This window comes from Coenobita brevimanus, unplaced genomic scaffold (genome assembly GCF_032717465.1).
Source record: "Coenobita brevimanus isolate Jiangsu-jjx unplaced genomic scaffold, ASM3271746v2 jjx.HiC_scaffold_145, whole genome shotgun sequence".
Classification (NCBI taxonomy): domain Eukaryota; kingdom Metazoa; phylum Arthropoda; class Malacostraca; order Decapoda; family Coenobitidae; genus Coenobita; species Coenobita brevimanus.
In genome coordinates this window covers 45,202-67,152 of record NW_027642287.1, presented here as the reverse complement: position 1 = coordinate 67,152, position 21,951 = coordinate 45,202, and the positions used below count along the sequence as shown (strand labels likewise).

Here is a 21,951-nt window from a genome sequence, read left to right as displayed (position 1 = left end):
CCTTCCACCACTCTCAGGCACTTGTGATCTCGATACCCGCACGGATGCGGACCTAGAAGAGCTACTCTTCTGCCTCACGGATCCGATCAACGACGACGATACACTGCCCCTCGTCTACCAGACTCTGTATCAGAAGATCCGTGAGGCATACATCTCCAACTCCGTCTCTCCATCTGAGGAAGCCGCCATCCGTGAGGGCATCGGGTTCGACCCACCACGTGCTGCCCTGGTCAACTATATAGCCACCAGACTGCTCTCGTAACTGCCGAGCCACGCTTGATCTTGTCCTGCCTTGGCTGCCTCGTCTTGCAGTCTTGTCACCGCTATGCTCTCGTTTTGAGAGCAACTTTTTGCTACATCCCTGACGGGCTCTATGTTTGCCCGTGTCCTCACCACGTTGTGAGGCAAATATCACAACAACAACAACAACAACTGGACAGACAAGGATTGTGGAAAGTATTAAGAATATATGGAGAAAATGGGAAGTTGCTGAAGGCCGTGAAGGGTATTTATGAGGGTGCTAAGGATGCGGTGCGTGTGGATAGTGAACCGAGTGAATTTTTCTATTTGAATGTTGGACTGAAATAGGGATGTGTCATGTCCTCATGGTTGTTCAGTCTATATATGGATGGGGTTATAGAAGAGATACAAGGTAGGGCAGTGGATGTTGGAGCAGCCCTAATGAGAGAGAGCAGCGTTTGGAAACTCCCTGAATAATAAGATCTCGCATCTAACGTGTAATAGGTACCAAAAACCACTCGTTACATGCGACTTCATTAGATGCCGATACATAAACATATGGGGAAAATTATAATAGGTAAAAACTGGATCTAACCCCTATTTTGACCCTATTTTCACTCATTATGTAAGTTATTGTCGTTAATTTGTCATATAATCATACATAGTGACATAAAATATAAAATAAAGAAGAAATAATATCGATAACTCACCTGTGAGTGATAAATGAGGTGCTTAAGGTGGTATCCGAGGCGGGAAGGAAGGCTACTGGGCCGCTCCTTCTCACCTACGCCACCAGCACAACCACCCTCCTCCCACCTCTCGCTCTCCATTGCCTCTCGCGATGCCTCCCCGAGTTTTGTTATCTTTTTGTCTGCATTCTTTTCCTTCCCAACAAATCCAGAAAAGTCATCATGAATGTCACCATGAAGATTCCCATGTTTTCATCGACATCACTCACAGTCTTATCCTTCATTTCCATCATCACTCACACTCTTATCCTTCATTTCGATCGAGATTTGCCACAACTTCCCCAAGCTCATGGCGTTTGTTTAAATATTCGGTGATACCGGTAACTGTTTATCTTCTTTCATTCACTTTCTTTGCATAGGTTTCACTGAGCTGGTTTAGTTTCTGTAGCAAAGGGTAACATCTTTCCCGTCCACGCACTAGACCAAGGTGGCGACAGATTTGAACCGCTCGCCCGGGATTTTTTTTCGTTAGACGGAAACTTCCACGTTAGATACGAATATGGGTAGAGGTCCAATGGTGTCGTTAGATGTGAACTCCTTAGATGCGAGATCACACTGTAAATTCCTCACTTGTCATAACAAGGCTGATGTGGCACTGGTATGTTGTGGCCATGCAGCCAGGCACCGCGGAGTTGGGTATCACACGTCTGCCTCCCCCCTCTGACATGCGGTAACTGAACCTGGTGCCTGGTGCATGGGACAGTGATGCGTCCAGGTAGACAGTTGGGCGCCACGGATCTAACTGACTTACATGTACACCCCTCCCCTGCAAGAGCGATACTGAGGGGCACCGCCGCATTTTTTTTTTTTTTATAGGAAGGTGGAGGAAAGAAGAGAGAACAGGGGAAGGGATAGTAAGAAAGAGGAAGGAAGGGGGAGTAGACAGTTGGTGGGCTGGCCACCGTGCTTTTGTTTTGTTTATAGTATTAGTTAGGTAACTGCTTTTATTTTGTTTATTGAGTTAGTTAGGTAAGTGCTTTGTTTTGTATATTGTGTTAGTTTGGTAAGTACATATGGTGGTTTTGACTGTGTATGTTTGTGTGTGTGCGTGTGTGAGCGTATGTGCGTGTGGATGTGAGCGTGTGTGTGCGTGTGCGTGGGTGTGCGTTCATATGTTGTGTATGTTTGAATTGAGCTAGCTAGCTAGCTTTTTGAGGGTTTGGTTGGGATGTTTGGGTTTATGTCGTAATTGGGTTATGTCGTAATTAGGTGGGTTTTTGTATTGTGAGATTGAGTAGTTTGGATACAAGTCATGCGTGACTTAACGTTTTGGTTGAGTTTAGTAAATTGGTATAGGGTCATGGTTGTTTATTATGGTTTTTAAACTACTAGGGAACCATTTATGGAAAGAGCGATTCTCCTCATTGATGTTGTGGTTGTAAGTTAGTGCGTTGTATGTTTCGGGGTCTATTTCCTCGATTTTACTCCAGATTTTTTTAGCTTGGTTATGTAATCTTATGTTTAATGGTTTGGTTTTGGTTATGGCGTGTATTTGTTCCGTGTTAAGTGTGTAAGGGTACTGCTGATTAGTTGCAAATCTGAGGGCTTTGTTTTGTAAGATTTGTAGTTTTTTAAGTTGGGTATAGCTGAAGGTGTGTGTGGGAATGGGGAGATATTCTAGTATGGGGAGGATCAGTGCTTTGACAAGGTGGGATTTGACTTTTATAGGCATGTTCTTGAATCTGAGTAAGCGGGATAATGCTCCTGTGGCTTTTTGTTTTCTATCCTGTAGCCTACACTGGGAAGATAGCCTCTTGAGTTAAGTTTAAAACCAAGTATTTTTCCCTCTTCTTTGAAGTCAGTTATTTCTTCATTAATTATTAAAGGTTCTTTTTTGGTGTTGGCAAGTTGAATGACGGAAAATTTATTTATGTTAGTTTGTATTTTCCATTTTGATTCATATTCGTTAATTTTCTCGACTTCGCTTTCAGTTCTTGAGTTCATGATCCTTCTAGAATGTCCAGGATAGTTAATAATTTGGGAAATATCGTCAGCGTAACTTATATTGATGCCATGGGTTGCTTGTGGGGAGTCACTGGTGAAAATAGAGTAAAGAGTTGGTGAGAGTACGCTCCCTTGAGGAACCCCGCTTTCCAGAGCAAAGCTAGCCCCTGTGTAATTATTTATTTTGATTTTAACCTTTCTGTCATCAAGAAAATCACAGAGAATTTTTTCAGTTATAGTTGGGAGGTTTAGATTAAGTAATTTATATTTAAGTCCTAAATGCCACACCTTGTCAAAGGCTTTTGTTACATCTCTAAGGATGATGTGGCATTGTCCTTTGTTAGATTTACTTATTGCTATATGTTCTGATGCTATTGCAATTGCTTGAGTGGTGCCCCTTAGTAGTCGAAAACCGTATTGATTCTGATTATATAGATTCTCAGATTCAAGGTGTAATCTGAGCCTTTTATTAATTATTCTCTCTAGTACCTTTCCAGGGACTTCTAAAAGAGAGATGGGTCTGTAATTCTCTACGAGATGTGGGTTCTTGTTCTTTTTTGGGATTAATTTTATGATGGCTTCTTTAAATTTGTCGGGGAAATATCCTGCAGAGATGGTTGCATTAAATATGTTTTTTAAATTTTCAATGGCTATATTGGGGAGATTGGATAGTATAGTTTTATTATATCCACTTTCTCCCGGACAAGTCTTTTTTAAGTTCTTAATAATAGAGGTAATTTCGTCTGCCGTGATAGGAGTGGTAAATATTGTGTTTGAGTCTAATCTATCGGGGTGAGCTGAGTGGTACGGTGTTAATCTATCTACGTTGTTGGTAAGGAATTCTTTTATCGTATTGTCGTGTCTGTTGTTGTCCTGTTCTTCTTCGATCTCTTGAAAGATGGACTCCCAGTGTCGCCTATGTGTTCTTTCTTTTTCAGAGGCTGAGTGTTGTCTGTTTCCCAGATGATCTAATACGTAATGAGGGTCGGGGGTTGAAGTTCCTGAGAGGATTTTTATTTGACGCCAAAATGTGGAGGGATCATTATAAAGATTGGCGGTTGTTGTTGTGATATTTACCTCACAACATGGTGAGGACACGGGCAAACACAGAGCCCGTCAGAGAAGTGGCATAAAGTAGCTCTCAAACGAGAGCATAGTGGTGACAAAAACTGCAAGACGAAGCAGCAAGGCAGGACAAGATCAGGCGTGGCTCAGCAGTTACGAGAGCAGTCTGGTGGCGATATAGTTGACGAGGGCAGCTTTTTTTTTTTTTTTTTTTGTGATATTTGCCTCACAATAAGGTGAGGACACGGGCAAAGAGAGAGCCCGTCAGAGGAATGGCAAAAACAAAGCTCTCAAAAGAGAGCATAGCGGTGACAATAACTGCAAGCCGAAGCAGCAAGGCAGGACAGGATCAGGCGTGGCTCAGCAGTTAAGAGAGCAGTCTGGTGGCTATATAGTTGACCAGGGCAGCATGTGGTAGGTCGAACTCGATGCCCTCACGGATGGCGGCTTCCTCAGATGGAGAGAGGGAGTTGGAGATGTATGCCTCACGGATCTTCTGATACAGAGTCTGGTAGACGAGAGGCAGTGTATCGTCGTCGTTGATCGGATCCGTGAGGCAGAAGAGTAGCTCTTCTAGGTCCGCATCCGTGCGGGCATCGAGATCACGAGTCCCTGAGAGTGGTGGAAGGAGGGCCTCGATCCGGCGAGCAACGGAGGAGGGGTCGCTCTTGGTCTTTCCCCCTTTCTTCTTTTGTTTCTTCCTCTTCTTAGGTGGAGGGGGAGAAGAAGAGAGAGCGATGGCGGCAGGCGGTGGTGAAGGTGGAAGAGGCTCCTCCACTTCGATTGGCGGTGTTTGCAATAGTGTTTGCCCAATGTGTGTTGTGTTCTGTTAGAAGGGATGTGTGTAGTTGAGTTTGAAGTAGTTTGTATAGTCTAAATGGATCTCGTGTCCAACCATGTGTTTGGGAGTGAGTTCTTAATGCATTGTATTGATTGATGAGGATCTGTGTGTCTCTGTTGTGTTTAGGAGTAGTGATTGTTCTATGTGTTGTTGTAGGGATGTTGTTGTTGATTGCAATATTTATGTTGGAGTACCATCTTTCAAGAGATTGATCGATTTCCTCTAGTGTTCCATCACCGGAGATATGAAAGTTAGTAAATGTTGTGGTTATATCTTGTTTAAAGTCATTCCAGTTGGCCGTTAGGTCGAGGTGGAATGGGGACGGTTATTGGGGCAGTGGAGATAGTGGCGATTATGGGGATGTGATCACTAGTGGTGAGAGGGCCGGGAGAGAAATGGGTGTTGTGATAAGCTGTTAGGTTGCAAAGAGCTATGTCTGGGGTGGAGGTAGAGTTGTGTGAGAGGAATGTAGGAAAGTTGGGACCAATGTGTCTTACTGTGGTGTCTTGGATGAGTCTTGGAAGTTGTCTTCCTACGACGTTTGAGTTTCTGTTGCCCAGGAGGCGGTGTTTAGCGTTAAGATCACCAATGAGGTATACAGGGATGGTTCTTCTGAATAAGTTAATAAAATCGGGGGTTGGGAGGTAAGGGCGGCTAGGGGGGAGGTATACTGTAGCAATAATGATTTTTCCAGTGTGCGTTTGTAACTCTACGGCAATCAGATCTGAGATAAAACTGTCTATGATTTTGTATTGTAAATTGTTTTTCAGTGCAATGGCTGTGCCGTCCATAGGGCGATTGAGAAAGTTTTTGCTATGTGTTTTATACCCAGGGATACGGAGTGAATTTGGTGAGGTAGTGCCGTGCCTATTTATAAGAATGATATCTGGATCTAAATTACGGTAGGTATTGCTAAGACCTAGACTTCGACCATGCCAATTAAGGACGTTATGTTGAATGATTTTCATTGTCTATGTCTTTGGGGTCTGGACTGAGAGGGTTGGGAAGCCTTTGTGTGCTGATCCCCTAGGCGAAGAAGTCTTTCTTCTTCGGTGTTAGCTGGCCGAATAAGATGTTGGAAGGTTTCTAGTTTTTCACAGGTGATTCTTAGTTGGCTGAGTGCTAAATCTGAATTCAGTATATTATTGCTTTCTTTAATATTTCTTTTCTTTTAGGGCATTTCATAGCCATACTGCGGTGGTCTCCTTCGCAGTTGAAGTTGGAGTTGCATTTTTTCCAAGTGTGATCAAGACTGGAGCATTCAGAACAGATTTTAAAATCTTTGGGTTTAGGACATTCGTTGATGTTATGTGTGTCCATTTCATAGCACTTCATACACATTATGATATGTATAAATTTCTCAGCCTGGATCTGATTTTTGCTGATGCACAGATGGAACAATTTCAGCCCTTCTATTGCTTTTTCTGCCATCTTGATATCATCAAATTCTATTTTCATAGTGTTTCTGTTGCCAAATTTGGTTATTTTGGTGATTTTGGCCCAAGAGTTTTCTTTAATGACTTCATGTTCAATCTCCTCTTCACTGTGGCAGTAGATGATGTCATCTACTTTGGTGCATATAATGCTCCTTTTAGCTTTTAGGTCGGGAGGGAGGATTGGGGTGAAGCCATTGTCCTGTAAAGATGTTTTCAGAGGATGAGACAGGAGCTTATTAGTGTCATCTTCTGTGGCTGTAGTTGCGATGATGAATTCTTTTGAATCATGGAGTCCTGTTATTTTTATGTTGTGAGGAGCAACTATTTCAAGCAATTTCAGTTTAACTTGATTTTCTTGGGGATTACTGTGTTTGATTTTAAGTTTACCCATTTTTCAACATGGGGAAAAAATCCTGAGAGGCCACTAACAGGCCGCCTAGTTGGTCCAATCTACCTGTGATCTGGGGCTTGTAACCTAAACCCCCCCTTCTAAAGGGAGTGACCACTTGCAAGGTCAAAGGAGTACCCCTGATCCCTAACCCTATTAAAGAAAATACCCATTCCAGTGCTTCCTATAACCACCCCAGAACGGGGTCCCCTCGTGCCACTGGCCTCGGGGTTCGGCTTCGTACCGCACCAGAGCCTCTACTGGGCGAGCCTAACAGGACCAAAGTAAAATCTAAGAAATAAAGGTAGTCTTACGTAGTAAAAAAGATTTTCAGCCAAGGTGAGCGGGCTGACAGACTTGCAGAATGATGGGAAAGTCGTAATCGGTAAGGTGCTGGGAAAAGCAGCAGTGAAAGGCTTAGCTTGCGCTATCCACGTTTCACTATGAGCGCCGAGTCTATGCAGAGCGGGAGCGAGCGGGAGACATCTTACCGCTGCGGCTGCCGGGAAGAGAATACTGGGCGAGCCTAAAAGGACCAAAGTCTATCTTGGGAATTCTGAGTCTGTCTCAGCTAGAGAACAGGGGTGAGGAATGATCCACGGGCTTGGATGTTCAACATCGGCGTGAATTGGTAAGGGGAGGGTTGGATTTGACACTGCAGTTGTTGTTGTTGTTTAGATTTGTCCACCTAGTATTAGGATGGACCCGGGCTCAGGGTGTAGAGCCCGCAGATGTTTTCATGTTTTATATAAGTCGTGTGTCCTCTGTATGGCGACAGATGGACACAGGCGAGGAAGATGAAAGTAAACTAGAGGTGCTATTTTTTTTTTTTTTTTTTTTTTTTTAGCGTGGCGGAGGGTAAGAAGAGACAATAGAGAGTAGGGAAGGGATAGGGGAAAGTGCAACAATTTCAGCTGCGGTGTCATGGCGAGCTATTCGTCTGACGAGACGGTCACGTAGAGTAAGTCGTAAGGAGGCAGTGGCAGGGCAGTCTGTGAGATAGTGGAGCAGAGGCCAGTCATCTTGCTGGTGGCAGTGAGGGCATGGGTCAGGATCTAGTCCTGATATTTGAGAGTAACAAGGGTAACCTAAGCGGAGGCGTCTGAGTCTTACTATGAGAGCATTGGGGGTGTGAGAGGGGGCAGTGAGCGGCTCATATTGAGTTGCTCGTGCAAACCACGAGGCTGAGCGTGAGCCAGCAGCGACCTGGTCTTCATGATCCTCACGAGTGAGCCTTGTGATGGAGTTATAGGCTTTTCTTTTTATTCTCGCGAGATTGGGCTGCAGGTGGAAGTTTACATTGGGCCGAGCAGTGGCGCTGCGAGCCGCAGCATCTGCAAGCTCATTACCTTGGATACCCACATGGCTGGGTATCCAATGCAAAAGAATGTCAGTGCCGCGGCGTGCAATGGTGTCAGCCACAGCAAGAATGGAGGTCAGCAAGGCTACATTGTCTGTGAATCGTCGTGCACGAAGACTATGCAGAGACGAGAGCGAGTCTGTATGTATAATTACTCTCCTGTGATGATGTTGGCTGGCGTCTCTGAGAGCGCCAAGGATTGCAACAAGCTCTGTCTCGTGCACAGAGGCTCCTGTAGGGAGCCTCCATGTCTCGGCATGGCCCTCACAGTAAAATGCAGCACCCGCCGACCCATCAGCGGTGACTGACCCGTCAGTGTAATATTCAACTGCTCCTGGGACACGAAGAGGTGCCATCCCTCTGAGCGCTTCTTGCCGTACCACTGGGGGCAAAGAGGCTCTCGGGAAGGTGCTAGAGGGGGCGAGACTTCGAATCGCAGGAGGCAGCCATGGTGGTGGAGGTGAGTAGTCAGGGTGGGGGAGGTCAGATCCTCCCTGCAGGGCGTCAATTAAACCGAGGTTGTGCAGGACGGTCACAGCAGAGTGTGCCCAGTCCCTCCTTGAACGATGTTGATTCAGGGGCCTGTTTAGGGTATGTTGTAGCATAGCAGAGACAGGCAATTGAGGCCTGCATCTGCAGAGCTGTGCAACAGCTGCTGCCGAACGACTCCAGATTCGGTGTTTGAGAGAGGGAAGTCCACTCTCCAACCTTAGATTCTCGGTGCGTGTCCACACCGGAGCACCCAACATCACACGAAGTGCAGTGTTTTGCAGGACTTCAAGAGAGCGGGCCTGATCCCCAGAAAGTCCCTCAAGGCACACCGCACAATAGTCAACAAGTGACCGTATCGCGTGTATGTAGAATGCTCTCAGGGTACGTGGAGAGGCACCGAGATTCCTGTGGGAGAGGGCCTTCAAGGCAGAGATTCGAGGGGCGGCTCTCTCTCGCAGGTATTTAACGTGCATAGAGAATGTCAGGCGGCTGTCAAACCACACCCCCAAGTACCGATGTCTGAGAACCAGGCCGAGCTGTTGCCCTCCGAGTGAGAGTGGATATTCTGGGGCTCGCATCCCGAAGGGCATGCATTTTGTTTTGTCAGAGTTGATCTTAAGGCCTAGTTCACAGCATCGGTCATGGAGGCGGGTTAGAGCAGCTGGGGCACGATCGTAACAATTCCTACGAGAGAAGACAAGCACGAGATCATCTGCATAGCAGAGGAGGGTGACACCTCTTCCGAAGTCGGTCGAGAGCAGCTGTTCAATGAGCAGGTTAAACAAGAGGGACTGAGCACTCCTCCCTGTGGTGTCCCGTTGATGTGGGGGTGGTCAGGAGAGAGCTGCCCCTGAAAGCGTACACTGGCGGAGCGTCCATCAAAGTAGTTACGTAGCCAGGAGAGAGTCCTGCCACGAACGCCCTTGGCTACAAGTGCCGAGAGTACTGCCTCAGGGACAGCTAACTCAAACGCCTTCTCCACATCAAGGAAGACTGCCAAGCCTCGGCCATGTTTCAGCTCGCCAAGAAAAGAGGCGAGACACTGTACGGCGCTTCTGCCAGGGAGGTAGGCAAAGAGCCGCGAGTGCAGCGGGCCTAATTTCCAAGCAAGACGAGAGAGAACGAGGCGTTCCGCTGTCTTCGCGATGCAGCTGAGAAGAGAGATAGGCCTCATCGCAGCTGGAGACACTGCAGTACTGCTTTCCTATTTAATTTGCCTGTGAGACAGTTGGAAAACTGTCGTATTCTGCTCACTCCTAGCTCTGACTCTGTCGGGTGAGGAGGTCTGGCCGTTTTCTCTCGAGCTCTGAACACTGTTTCGTTCACTCGTGTAGAATTTCGCCGGTTTTGCCTCGTTTTTTGCCAGTTTAGACTCTGTCTCTGGCACTGAGGAAGCTTTTCTCTCGGTTTACAGGTTTTTTCTGAGACTTAGTCTCAGATTGCCTGGGTGTGGGTGGGAGTGTGTGTGTGTTTGTGACTGTGTGGGTGTTTTTTTTTTTTTTTTTTTTTTTTTTTTTTTTGTGGCCTGCCGTTAGTGTCCCTCACCGTAGTACGACGCCGAACCCTGAAGGGGTGCCGTTAGGGCACTTCCATGAAGGGGGGCCTTTAGGGCCTGGTTATAGGAGGCGGTGAGGGCGGCTCTGTTAGACTAGGGAAGACCCGAAAGGGGCAGTGGCGGGGCCTCCCATCGCCCTTTAGAGGGCGGGGAGCATAGGTTGCCCGTCACTGTAGGGACCTGGCCACTTTTGAGGTTTTTTGTTTGCTTGTCTTTTTTGAGTGGTTGTGTGTGTGAGGTGTGTGTGTGTGTGTGTGTGTGCTTTTGACCGAGTTTTTTGGCCTGCTCCGGTGAGCATGAAGGGATCCAGCATCCCTAGGCCCCTGGGGCATTCCCGCCTCCCGCTTCCTCTGTCGAGGCCCACCATCCCGTGCCCTGCCACAGGCACAAAGAGGGAGCGTCACTGCTCTGACTCGAGCTCCCTCTCGTCAGCTCACGAGGCCGCGGGCGCTAACCCCTCTACACCAACATCTACGAGAGTGGCACCTCGCTTGCGTGGTGACTCTACCCGCTCTGCCAAGGCGGCCCGCCGACATGAGGCTATGGAGGAGGTTACACCTGCTCCACCATCTCTCTCTTCCACCAGGGGCACTTCGGAGGCTCCTGCTGCGACTCAGCTCCCCCCCTCTGCTGATCCCTCTCTGCAGGGAGATGAGGGTTTCACCCCTGTGACACGCAAGGGATCGAAGCGTGCTCGCCAGGGAAACGGCCCTTCTCCGGCAGTGCGCACTGGGCCTCCCCTCAGGGATCCCTCTGCTGCTCGTCCCTCCGTGTCGGTAGCTGTGCGTCCGCCTCCCCGCTCTGCATTTCCAGCTTTCCGTGTGCCGGTCCAGGACGGGCATGCGACGAGCTACGACGCCGTGGCTGCACTAGAGCGTCACCTGCCAGGGCTACGCTGCTCCAACCTGATAGGTCGAGACGGCAGCTCGGTGTTGGTGCCGAAGGACGAGGGAGCCTACGACCTCTTACGAACAGCCCTGCAGGACGAGGCCTGCCCTGTAAAGCTAGTAGAGCTGACACCTGGTCAACAGTCTACGAAGGCAGTGGTCATGGGCTATCCCTTGAGAATGCCCATGGAGATACTCCTTCACCACCCTCAGGTCGAAGAGGCGACCCGCTGCCAGAAAACGCGGACCCGGGAAGAGACTCGTCAGGTCGTTGTCACCCTGCGGGGTCCTCTGATCCCTTCACTCGACCTAGGGAACTGGGGAACGTATCACCTTCGCCCCTTCACCCCGGAGCCTCTCCGTTGCTACCGCTGCCAGCGCTACGGGCACCATCGTGCCAACTGCAACCGCCCCGTCATCTGCGGCATGTGCAGTGGCGGCCACGACACGGCCGAGTGCCTCCAGCGGTACAAGGCGAAGCAACCAGTTGCAGCCAAGTGCCCCAACTGCTCCGGACGACACCACGCCTGGCACCCCAGCTGCCCCGCGAGGGTTCATCGAGTGAACCAGGGTCGAGAGAGGCAGGTTGCCTTTGTACAGGAACACCAGGCCACCAGCACCACTCCAGCTCCCCCCGGTACTTTCATCTGGGGACAACAGCGCCGCCCTCTCACTCAGTGCCCACCACCTCTCAGCGACCAAGAGTTCCCTCCATTGCCCTCAGCGCTCACTGTGGTCCAGACCACAGCCGAGGTCCACCACCAACAGCCGCCTGTATCGCTACCATCTCCGACTGCAGAGACCAGACAGCCACTGACTGTTCCGCCACCAGCGCCTGGCTCCATGCCAAGTCCACCATCCGCTCCTGCTCCTCCGGTGATCTCTTTCACAACGGAGGAGCTCAGGACCTTTGCCACAGAGCTGGCGCTGACCCTAGCCAAAACAGTGGCCTTAACCCTCGACATCCCTCTCCCAACAGAGCCCCTTGCCGAAGCAGCCAATCGCCTAGTGGACCAGGCGATCGCAAGGAAGATGGCGAGCCTAGGTGCTCCTCTGTCCCCTCGCCGCCCAGCTCGTTCGGCAGGGCGACCCCGTCCCAAATCGCAGAGGTCAGCTCGCCCGTCCAAAAGAGTCAGCTCACGACCTCCCAATGCTCTGCCTTCGGCCGCACAGCTGCCTCGTCATCGACATCGTTTGGGGCACACCCTACCACCATCAGGGTCCAAAGTGATGGAGAGGGCCTCACCACTGCTGCAGGAGAACGACCGTCCGCAACTGTCGCCGGATGGCCAGTAGACCGCTCTCTCAGGCTCCTCCAGTGGAATTGCTTGGGAGCACGGAGCAAGCTCCCCCTTTTGCAGGAGGCGGCCGCACGGGACCGCCCTCATGTCATTCTCCTGCAGGAGACCCTGCTCCCAGGCAATTCCACTTTCCATCTCTCGGGATACACCACCCATCTCCTCCCGTATATTCGTGGCGTTACACGGGGATGTGCCGTTCTGGTCCGGGACCACATCGCGTGCACGGATTGTGAGTCCCCTCCTTTCTGTGGACCTGACGTGGAGGTTCAGGGCGTGGTTCTCCATCTGGCTGAGTCGCCTCTGACGGTATATAACATATACCGGAGCCAGAGGGGCACTCTAGAGTTGGGAGATTTGTTCTCCCAAGCTGCTAGGGGAGCCGTGTATATAGGGGGCGACTTCAATGCCCACCACGCCCTTTTATCTTCGCCTCTTCAGTCCAATGAAGCAGGACGGCACATCTCTTTGGTTCTGGAGGAGATGGGTGGTGTCTCCCTACTCAATGATGTGACAGAACCCACCCATATTGGGGGAGGTCGCCTCGATCTCTCCCTTGTCTCAACACCACTTGCGGGTCTGGCGTCGTGGTCACTCCACCCCCACCTTGCGAGTGATCACTTCGCTCTCAGGGTTAACCTGCCTCTCGCTCCCCTCCCGCCACCCCCACCTCCACCACCACGTTGGGACCTACGCAGGGCGAACTGGACTGCCTTCGCTCGTGCTCTCACAACGGCCTTCGAGACATCCCCTCATGCCTCGGATCTCGATAGTCAGGCAGATCAGGTAGCACGCATTTTTGCGCAAGCTGCCTCTCTTGCCATCCCCGTGCAGCGACGCTCGGCGAGGTGCTACCGAGACGGCTGGATCTACTGCGACAGGGTCAAGGAATTGAACAGAAGACTCAATGCGGCTCGCAGGCAGTACCGGCGGCGCCGTACATCTCCGCACCGTCGGTACTTGGTTGCAGTGACACGCCATGTGGCTTCAGAGAAACGCCGCCTTAAGGAGGAGACGTGGATCGGATGGTGTCGGACGTTGGATTCTCACTCCACTCTCCGTGAGATGTGGAGAAGAATCAAGTCCATCTCCGATCCACGTCCCCCCCGTCCTCCATCTCATCCTGACCCTGCCGCTGAGGCCAGCCGTCTTGCTCAGCACTTCGCCGACCGCTCTGCCTCGTCTAATCTCCCGCAGTCTGTCAGAGCCCTACAGGAACAGCTGTCCGCCTCTCACACTGCAGCAATTCAGGCAGCATGTGATAGGCCTGACCCTGCTGACTGTCTCATCACCAGTGGGGAGCTCCATAAAGCGCTGCAGCGCAGAGAGGACACTGCGCCGGGGCTTGACGGCCTCACATACTCTGTCCTAGCAAATGCCGGAGATTATGGTAGAGCACGTCTACTTGACCTGCTCAACCTATCGTGGTCTGAGGGGCGTCTTCCGAGGTCGTGGAAGACGGCTGTTATCCACCCGATTCCGAAACCTCGTGATCCCGCCGCCATGCGCCCCATCTCCCTCCTCAGCTGTGTTGCCAAGACGGCTGAGAGGGTTGTGCGGGCTCGCCTTGCTTGGCGGCTGGGACCACTGCACCCAAGGATTTATGCTTTTCACCCTGGCAGGAGTACCACCCACTGCCTCGCATCATTCCTTGGGGAGCTGAGGGGAGGAAAGGGAATGGCCGTCTTCCTCGACCTTGAGAGGGCGTTTGAACTAGCGAACCCAACGGTTATCTTGGCAGCTCTTGCAGCCAGGGGTGTGGGAGGCAGGTTACTATCCTGGATCAAGGACTTTTTTACTACTCGATCAGCGGGGGTCCGATTTCAGGGGCATCTCTCCCCTTTTTCTCACCATGACAATGGCACCCCTCAGGGAAGTGTCTTAAGCCCGCTCTTATTTAACATCTTGATGGAGGGGCTTTTAACCATTGATTATGGACCTGGCATAACACTACTGTGCTATGCAGACGACCTAGCCCTCATTTTTACCCGCAGGGACTGTTTTTCGCAGGCATATTCTGCCCTCTCCTGCCTGCATGAAAAATGCAATGAGCTAGGGCTCAAAATAAATCTAACAAAAACTAAATGTCTACCTTTTGGCCTCCGTCCCCCTGACTTCCCGGTGCTGCTCGGAGGCCACCAGCTCACCGTGGTCACTTCACACCAGTACCTGGGGGTCTGGTTTGACGGGGGCCTCACCTTTGGCAGCCACGTCCGATATCTGAGGGAGCGTGCCTTAACTCGCATGGCTGCCCTCCGATACCTTTCAAGACGGAGTCTGGGGGCATCATATGCAGTCCTCCGCACTTTTTACATCCACGCGATCCGCTCTCTTGTGGACTACGGAGCAATCTGCTTGTCTGGCCTCACACCGCCAATCTCCAGATCGCTGGAAGTCATCCAGAATGATGCTCTACGAATCATGCTGGGTGCTCCACGTTGGACCCGGATCACCAACTTACGGATGGAGAGTGGTTTGCCGTCGCTGGCACACCGAATAGCACTACGAGTGACGCTTATCACTCACCAGTTATTGCAGCGCCGACCAGAACTGCCAGTCTCTGCCCTGCTCCTACGACTACTACGACGACCACCTGAGCCGCTCCCCCAACGCGACTGGGCCCGAACCACAGCGGCTCTTCTCCACAACCTGGAAGTCGCGCCTTGTCTCTGCCAAGGCCCTGATTCCCCATTTCCTGGGTTTCAACACCCACCGCCATGGAGGCCACCTCCATTCCACATTGTCACTCCAACGGAGGCAAAACCTCGCTCCTCTATCCCTGCCATCCTGCGACAAGAGGGTCTCAGTCAAGTGGCTGCTCTGCACTCCCCGGGCTCGGCCACTTACTTTACAGATGGGTCGGTCCACCCTGATGGCTCTGCTGGGTCCGCTTTCGTCCTTGGAAGGACAGTTGAATCATGGCGCCTCTCCCCTGGTGTATCTGCATTTCAGGCAGAGCTCGCGGCAATTCTGGGTGCGTTGAGACATGCTCACCATCATCATTACCAATGCATCGTTGTTCATACAGACTCCCTTTCTTCTCTGCAGAGGTTGCGCTCATTCTCACTGCAAGACAATATCTTTCTCATAACGGCCATCCATACATTTGCAACCCTCCTTGTCCAGAGAGGAGCCACTATCACTCTTCATTGGCTCCCAGGACATGTGGGGATCACTGGGAACGAAACAGCTGATGTCGCTGCACGCTCCGCCTGCTCTCTGCCAGAGATCACGTTCCCACTTCTCCCCGGCCCATCACATGTCCGTGGCACTTTGACTGCAAAAATAGGTAGGCTGTCTCGGGTGGAGCACCAGCTTTGCGTCGCTGAAGGTTCCACATCTGCGACTTGGTATGCCACAGCCACATCATACTCTCCTTTGGTGCCTCCCCCAGGCCTGCCAAACTATCTTTTAGTGCGACTTAGAAGATTACGAATGGGATTCCCATGCTATAAGCAGATTAAAAATGCGGCAACAGATCCGTGTGCTCATTGCTTAGAGAGGTCGGATACGCCTCTCATCCATTACATACTTCATTGCCCTGCCACAGCTCATCTCAGATCTCGTCCCGCTGCTGGCTTTGCCCAGTCGGGCAACGATTATACTGACGCTGCTGGCATTGTGGCCAGAACACCTTTTAAAATTTTACTACAAACAGTTAGGGACTACCCCCCTCCTCGTTAAATACAGCTTGTGCGCTACATGTGCACCACTGACGGGCTCACTGTTTGCCCGTGTCTCAGCACTGCTGAGACGAATATCCCAACAACAACAACAACGTATTCTGCTGGATCGCGTCCCCTCCAATCAGGAAGCAGATCCGGCGCCATCCAATCAGAGCGCAGTGAGGTGTCAGCCACTGGCTAGTGGAAGATCGGAGGCCTCTTCTGGGAGATGTGCACGGTGCGAGAGCTTGAGGCAGAATGACATGACATGACATCGACATGGGCACCGCCGCACATGTTTGTTTGTTTGTTGAAGATTTCCCCTTCGTTGAAGTGGAAGGGGCCGGGCCATATGTTAGCCCAGTCAGTGATTTAAGCAGAGACAAGTAAGTGATGAAGACTGCAGGAGCAGTCTCTTGACTTTAAAAACTATATGCACATATATACACACATGTATATATATATGCATATGCACACATGCTCGCACGCACACTCGCACAGACACACACACACATACATACCCTGCATATCAGTGGATATGCACGTTAGGTGGGAGGAGGTGCAGAGCGCACCACCTCAGTCAGTGCTGAGAGTGGGGCCGTGGCTACGACGTAGGCTGCAGCATTACGTAAAGAGTTTATGGATCTGGCTGCTTCGTGAGTTCTGGGAGTGACTGGGTTAGGAAGAGGTCGTTTCCTGATGAGGGATGTGGCTGGGCATCTGAGAAGATAGTGCAGGAGGGGATAAAGTGGAGCCTCCTGGCAGTGTTCACATGCAGGTTCGTGGGTTTCGTCATCTGGAACCATTTCATCGTAGCATTTATAGCCCAGGCGAAGGCGGCGCAGACGATTGAGCATCGTAAGGTTGGATCTAGTTGTGATTGGCGGTGGTTTGTAGCGTGTGGCAAGTGAGTACCATCTAGCCGAGGGGGAACTCAGTTCAACATATAGGCGGTGGTCTTCTTTATTTAATCTGGCTGCCCTGGTCTTAATGGCATGCTTGACTTGGCGCAGGCTCGTGGAGATTACAAAATCAATGCTGGGGTTTTCTAGGGTTTGTTTTGCTATTCGATCTGCCTTTTCGTTGCCTGCAATGCCTACGTGACTAGGGATCCAATTTATGGTAACGGATCCCCCAGCATTGCGGATAGCTTGGGTGGTGGTGAGAATGTTGTATATTAGGTGAATGTTGTCTTTGTGAGCGTTTTGGCGAAGGGTGTGAATGGCCGAAGCCGAGTCTGTGTGTATGATAGTGGGAGTCGTTGGACTGTGTCCAGTCGCCGCACAGACGTTGTTGTTGTTGTTGAAATATTCTCCCCACAACGTGGTGGGGAACGGGCAAACATGAGAGCCCGTCAGGAAAATGCAGAAAACAGCTCCAATGAAGGGGCAAAGCGCGGACGGCAGACTGGCAGACAGGGCAAGGGCGGCAGAGGAAGGGAACGAGGCGATGGTGGTGAGGCAACAGCCCGATGATCGACGAGGCGAGGGGGAGAGAGCGGTAGACTGCACGGCGCCAATGGAAGGGGCGCCGGCATGCTCAGGTGGATCCCCAAACGACTCGGCGGTGGTTGGCGGCCGGCTGCTCAATGTTTACAGAGGGACGAGAGCATGGTAGACTAAACGGCGCCGATGGTGAGGGCGCCGAAGCTCTGATAGAAGCGTTCCGAACTCTGCCCTCAACCCCCATTCACTCGCTCCAGCTCTCCACAGCAGCAGGTGGAAGCGTAGAGGGAAGGCCCAGTCCAGGTGGACACAAGGGCACAACCCCGGTCAAGGTAGTGGCGGAGGGAGGGTGGTCGGCCATGGAAAGGGCGGACGAGCCTCAACCTCCTGGTGGGCTGACCAGGGCACTCCCGTAGGTGGAGCGGACAGACCCGTCCTTCAGCTGAAACGGCTGCTGTGGAGAGCTGGTCCCGCCGGGAATAGCGGTGGAGGTGTTGCCTCGGCGAGAGGTGGGCTGCGAGTGGCCGCACTTCACTTCACTTCGTCATAGAAAAGTGGGGGGAAAGAAGAGGGAGAGATTGGAAGAGATTAAGTGGGGAAATATGAAAGACAGTCGGAGGTATAAAGATTGGAGGCCGTCCCCATTGCTGTGGCTTAGTTTTTATTTTTTGTGTATGCTGTGTTCCTGTTGGTCCTATACAGCGGTCACTCTGTGTATGTGCAGACAAGGGTAGATATATCGATGAAGGTGAAGAGCCATAGTTTGTACCCCCGGCGCTACTAAGGGTGGTGCCTGTCTCTGTGGCATTGGTGGGTTCTGCTGTCTTGGTGGGTTGCTGCTCTCTATTTCAAAGGCTCTATAGTCATGGAAAGGAGGAGTTTTAGTATTAGAGAAAATGGGGGGGGAAGGATAGAAATTATCTTTCCTCCCCATGGCATTCACCAGGGTGCACGAGGCATAGGCTGTGCATGGGCAATGTCTATTCCCAACCCACTCCACGTTCACGAACCCGCCATCAGATGTGACAGCTCCTCACATTTTGGTTTCAGGAGCTAGCACAACGGACGACGGAGTGCATTCACTCAGGAGTGGGCAGGGAATGAGTGTGCAGTGCAACTGTCTCCTGACAGTAGTGGTGGTCTGGTGCGGTCAGTTCAAGGTCGGCAGGTGTATGGGATATAGGGTAACGTGGTCTTTCGCTTCGTTGCTGCCGTTTGTATTTTTAGTTATTATATATAATGAGAGGGGTTGTCGTTAGAGGGACGTATAAATTGGGTTTGGTGGCGGTCTATTTCTGTTTAAGAGGGAGCTGGGGAACCAATTATGCATCCTCCCGTATTCTTTGTTGGTGATGTCCTCTTAATTTGGGTCTCTGGTCTCTTCTAGTTTTCGCCAGATTTTTCCTGCCCTCTTGTGCATCCGGATGTTTAGTGCAGCTATTTTTTGCATGCTGTGTAATTGTTCTGTGATATAGTTGAAGGGGTGATGGTCGTTTTCGACAAATCTTAGAGCTTTGTTTAATACTCTTTGTAGTTTTAGTTTTTGGGTGTTTGATATAGTGTCCAGTGGCACAGGAGGGTATTCTAGCAAAGAGAGAATGTAGGCTTTAACGAGGTGGCTTTTTATTTTTCTATTTAGCTTTTTAAAACGGTAGAGGGTGGACAGTGCTGCCTTCCCCTTGCATATTCGTTCCCTTACATGTTTTGTGATCCCGGCCTGAGTTATTGTGAGGTCTAACAGGCTTCCCTCATTGCTTGTGTTTAGTAGCTCACCATCCACAATGATTTCTTCCATGTATTTTCGTGCTAATGGAATTATTTTAAATTTCTGTTGGTTAGTCCTGATCTTCCATCGTTTCTCATAATCACTGATTCTGGTGATTTCTCTGGCTACTTTGCTGGCCATCATGAGTTTGGACCGTCCTTGGTAAGTCACTGTTTGAGTCACATCATCAGCATACATTATGTCTAGGCAGTATGGAGGTGGGGGAGGGGATGTCTCTAGTGTAAAGAGTGTATAGGGTGGGGGAGAGGACGCTCCCTTGTGCCACCCCACTGTCGAGCTGTATAACGTCGCCTAACTGGTCCTTGTGTCTAATTCTCGCGGTGCGGTCAGTCACAAAGTCGCATAAAAAACTTCTCGAGGATGGTAGGGAGTTCTAGTTGTAATAGTTTGTATTTGAGTCCTTCATGCCAGACCTTGTCAAAGGCCTTGCTTACGTCTCTGAGGACGAGACAGCACTGTTCCCGTCTCGACAGGGTCTGGGCGATAGTCTCGTAAGTCAGGGCTATGGCTTTGTTTGTGTCTTTTTGTGGTCTGAAGCCGTACTGTCTGGGGTTATGAAGTCTGTCTCTAGGTAAAGTCGGAGTCTTCTGTTGATGATCCTTTCAAGCAGTTTTCCTGGTACTTCGAGCAGTGAGATTGGTCTATAGTTCTCGGGTGTCGTGTCAGTCTTTCCTGGCTTAGGTATCATTACTATTACGGCTTCTTTAAGTTTGTCAGGGAAGTATCCCGCGGACAGGGAGGCGTTGAAAATGTCGATGAGTCTTTCTATCATGGAGTGTGAGCATTCCATGATAACTTGTTTGTTAATGCCTGTCAGTCCTGGGGCCGTGTTCTTCGTTTTTGTGACTACTGTCTTAAGTTCGTCTACTGTGATTCGTCTAGTGAGAAGGTTGTTCGTTAGTCTGGAGAAGTCTGCTGTGTCATGGGGGAGGATTCTGTCTCTGTTGTCGTTGAGGAAGTGAAGGACCATTCGTTCGTTGTCCTCGTCAAAATCGTCATTTTCGTCGTTCTCGCCAAGTACTCCGCAGGGACATCAAGGGAGTTCCCGGGGTATGCATCCCCAGGTGGCGAGAAGAAAGAGAGGTCGATCCAAGATCGGGAACGCTCGAATGACGGTCCAAGGCAGCGACAGCAGCGCCTGTTAATCCAACACTTATACGCTAAATAAGAAGCAAGGAACATGGCAATAACACCTGACAGAGCATAAACATAAATAGCTAAGGCAGCTGGCTGAGTTGGTTTAGGTAGGGGTTTGAGAAGAAGGAGTTTAGATTGGAAGTGTAACAACTCATCTAGGTACACAGGTGTGAAGGAGTCATTCTGGGGAAAAATCTCAGGGATTGCTTGTATGGCATCTAGTTCAACATGAGAGAGAGACATATTAAAATGCAATGTATGGAGACGTAGAGACAGTTTAGTATCCTTGGTGAGGGTGGCATAAGCTGGAAGTGTGAGTGTTTCACTATGAGCACTGCAACCGTCACCCAGGACCAAATGTCCTATACCTTTAACAATCTGTATTGTCTTACTTATCTCATTAACAGCACAATTAAGAGTAAATTGCATAGGCTTATTCGTAGAAAAGCACCACTTATCGTTATTCTTAACAAATACAGGAACAAAGTTTTTAATGACTCTTTTCCTACAAAGCTGAGGCGCAAAGTCCTTGTTGAGGAATGTAGCACTCTCACATGTGCTAGTACTTGACCTCAGCACTGGACTCTGCGGCTCGCACACCAGCAACTGCTGATGAGTGCGGCACTGAGTGAAATCGTCCATAAGCATATAATGTAAGCGATTTTCACTCAGTGCAATGAATTTGGCAGAGGGGACAGTCTGTACATAGACATCTGTGTCAGGGACTTTATAAGGCAAGGAAGTGATCCGGAAGACATCAAAAGTATCTGCCGGGTCACCCTGAACAGGAATCAGTAAGTAGAAGCACACTGAAGAGGGAGTCTTGCAAGGCACTACCTTAACGAGATCCCTATATAACGCAAGGTATTCGGGTCGAGCAGGGAAAAGCAGTCCTGGTCTCATTAAAGAAATATTATTTAAAAGTTTCAGCAATAAGGTATTTGGCACGATGTCCACACTCAGACGAGCTTGCATCATATTCTGTAGGCCTAACTTAATCCTCACATGATCGGCAATGATATCCGACAAAGCTAACTGGAGATTAAGAAAAGCCTCAAATATGCGAGCTTCGCCTTCTAACGCTAGAGTTTTTATGGAGAAGAGCCGAATTACGGCATGTGAAATATTAGCTGCCCGCTGCAATTTAGTAATTGCAGCATGCATATGTGACATGTCTCTTATGGTCGTATTTAGTATTTGGGAGTGAACATTTAACACTCGACGCTCATTCTCGGACATCTGTTCAATTTGACCCAATCTAGTGTGAATTTCGTCCACCTGATTCTGGGTAGCAGTCCCAAATAAAGCATTAGCAATATTGCCAACAAGATCAATTGCGCCTCTAGTTCTACCACCTGACAGTGGTTTATCCGACAACAAATAATTAACAGAGTTCTTTAAGTCATCAAATCTAATTCTAAACTCATGTTGAAATGATAACAAGACAGGGACAACATAATGATTTCCAGTTGATATAAGTTTGGAGACTGGAGAATAGATGAGGCCTGTTGAAGCAGGTTTCTCAGGTCAATGTGCCTAGTCTTTCCTGATACTACGACTGCAAGCAGCATAATCTGGAACAAAAATAAAATAGCATGACTAGTAACTTATTCTTTACTTGTCTTCCTGTCAGTGTGTTCTATCAGCCTATCCATAACTAGAG

At 49.9% G+C, this 21,951-nt stretch overlaps 1 protein-coding gene across 1 annotated transcript; it reads right to left on the bottom strand.

Moving 5' to 3' along the window:
- Positions 1–16,465: 16,465 nt before the first annotated feature.
- Positions 16,466–19,328, bottom strand: LOC145389589 (uncharacterized). The gene is made up of 2 exons (XM_080264843.1): positions 19,235–19,328; positions 16,466–17,157 (listed from the first exon to the last, which is right to left on the bottom strand). Exons 1-2 carry the CDS (start codon positions 19,326–19,328, stop codon positions 16,466–16,468), a joined length of 786 nt encoding a protein of 261 aa, XP_080120969.1.
- Between the last annotated feature and the right edge of the window lie 2,623 nt (positions 19,329–21,951).

Coding starts and splice junctions, on each gene's coding strand:
- LOC145389589 (XM_080264843.1), bottom strand. CDS start 19,328: ATGTATGCTGATGATGTGACTCAAACAGTGACTTACCAAGGACGGTCC. Junction 17,158..19,234: donor CAGAGAAATCACCAGAATCA/GTGATTATGAGA, acceptor TCATACACACAG/ACTCGGCTTCGGCCATTCAC.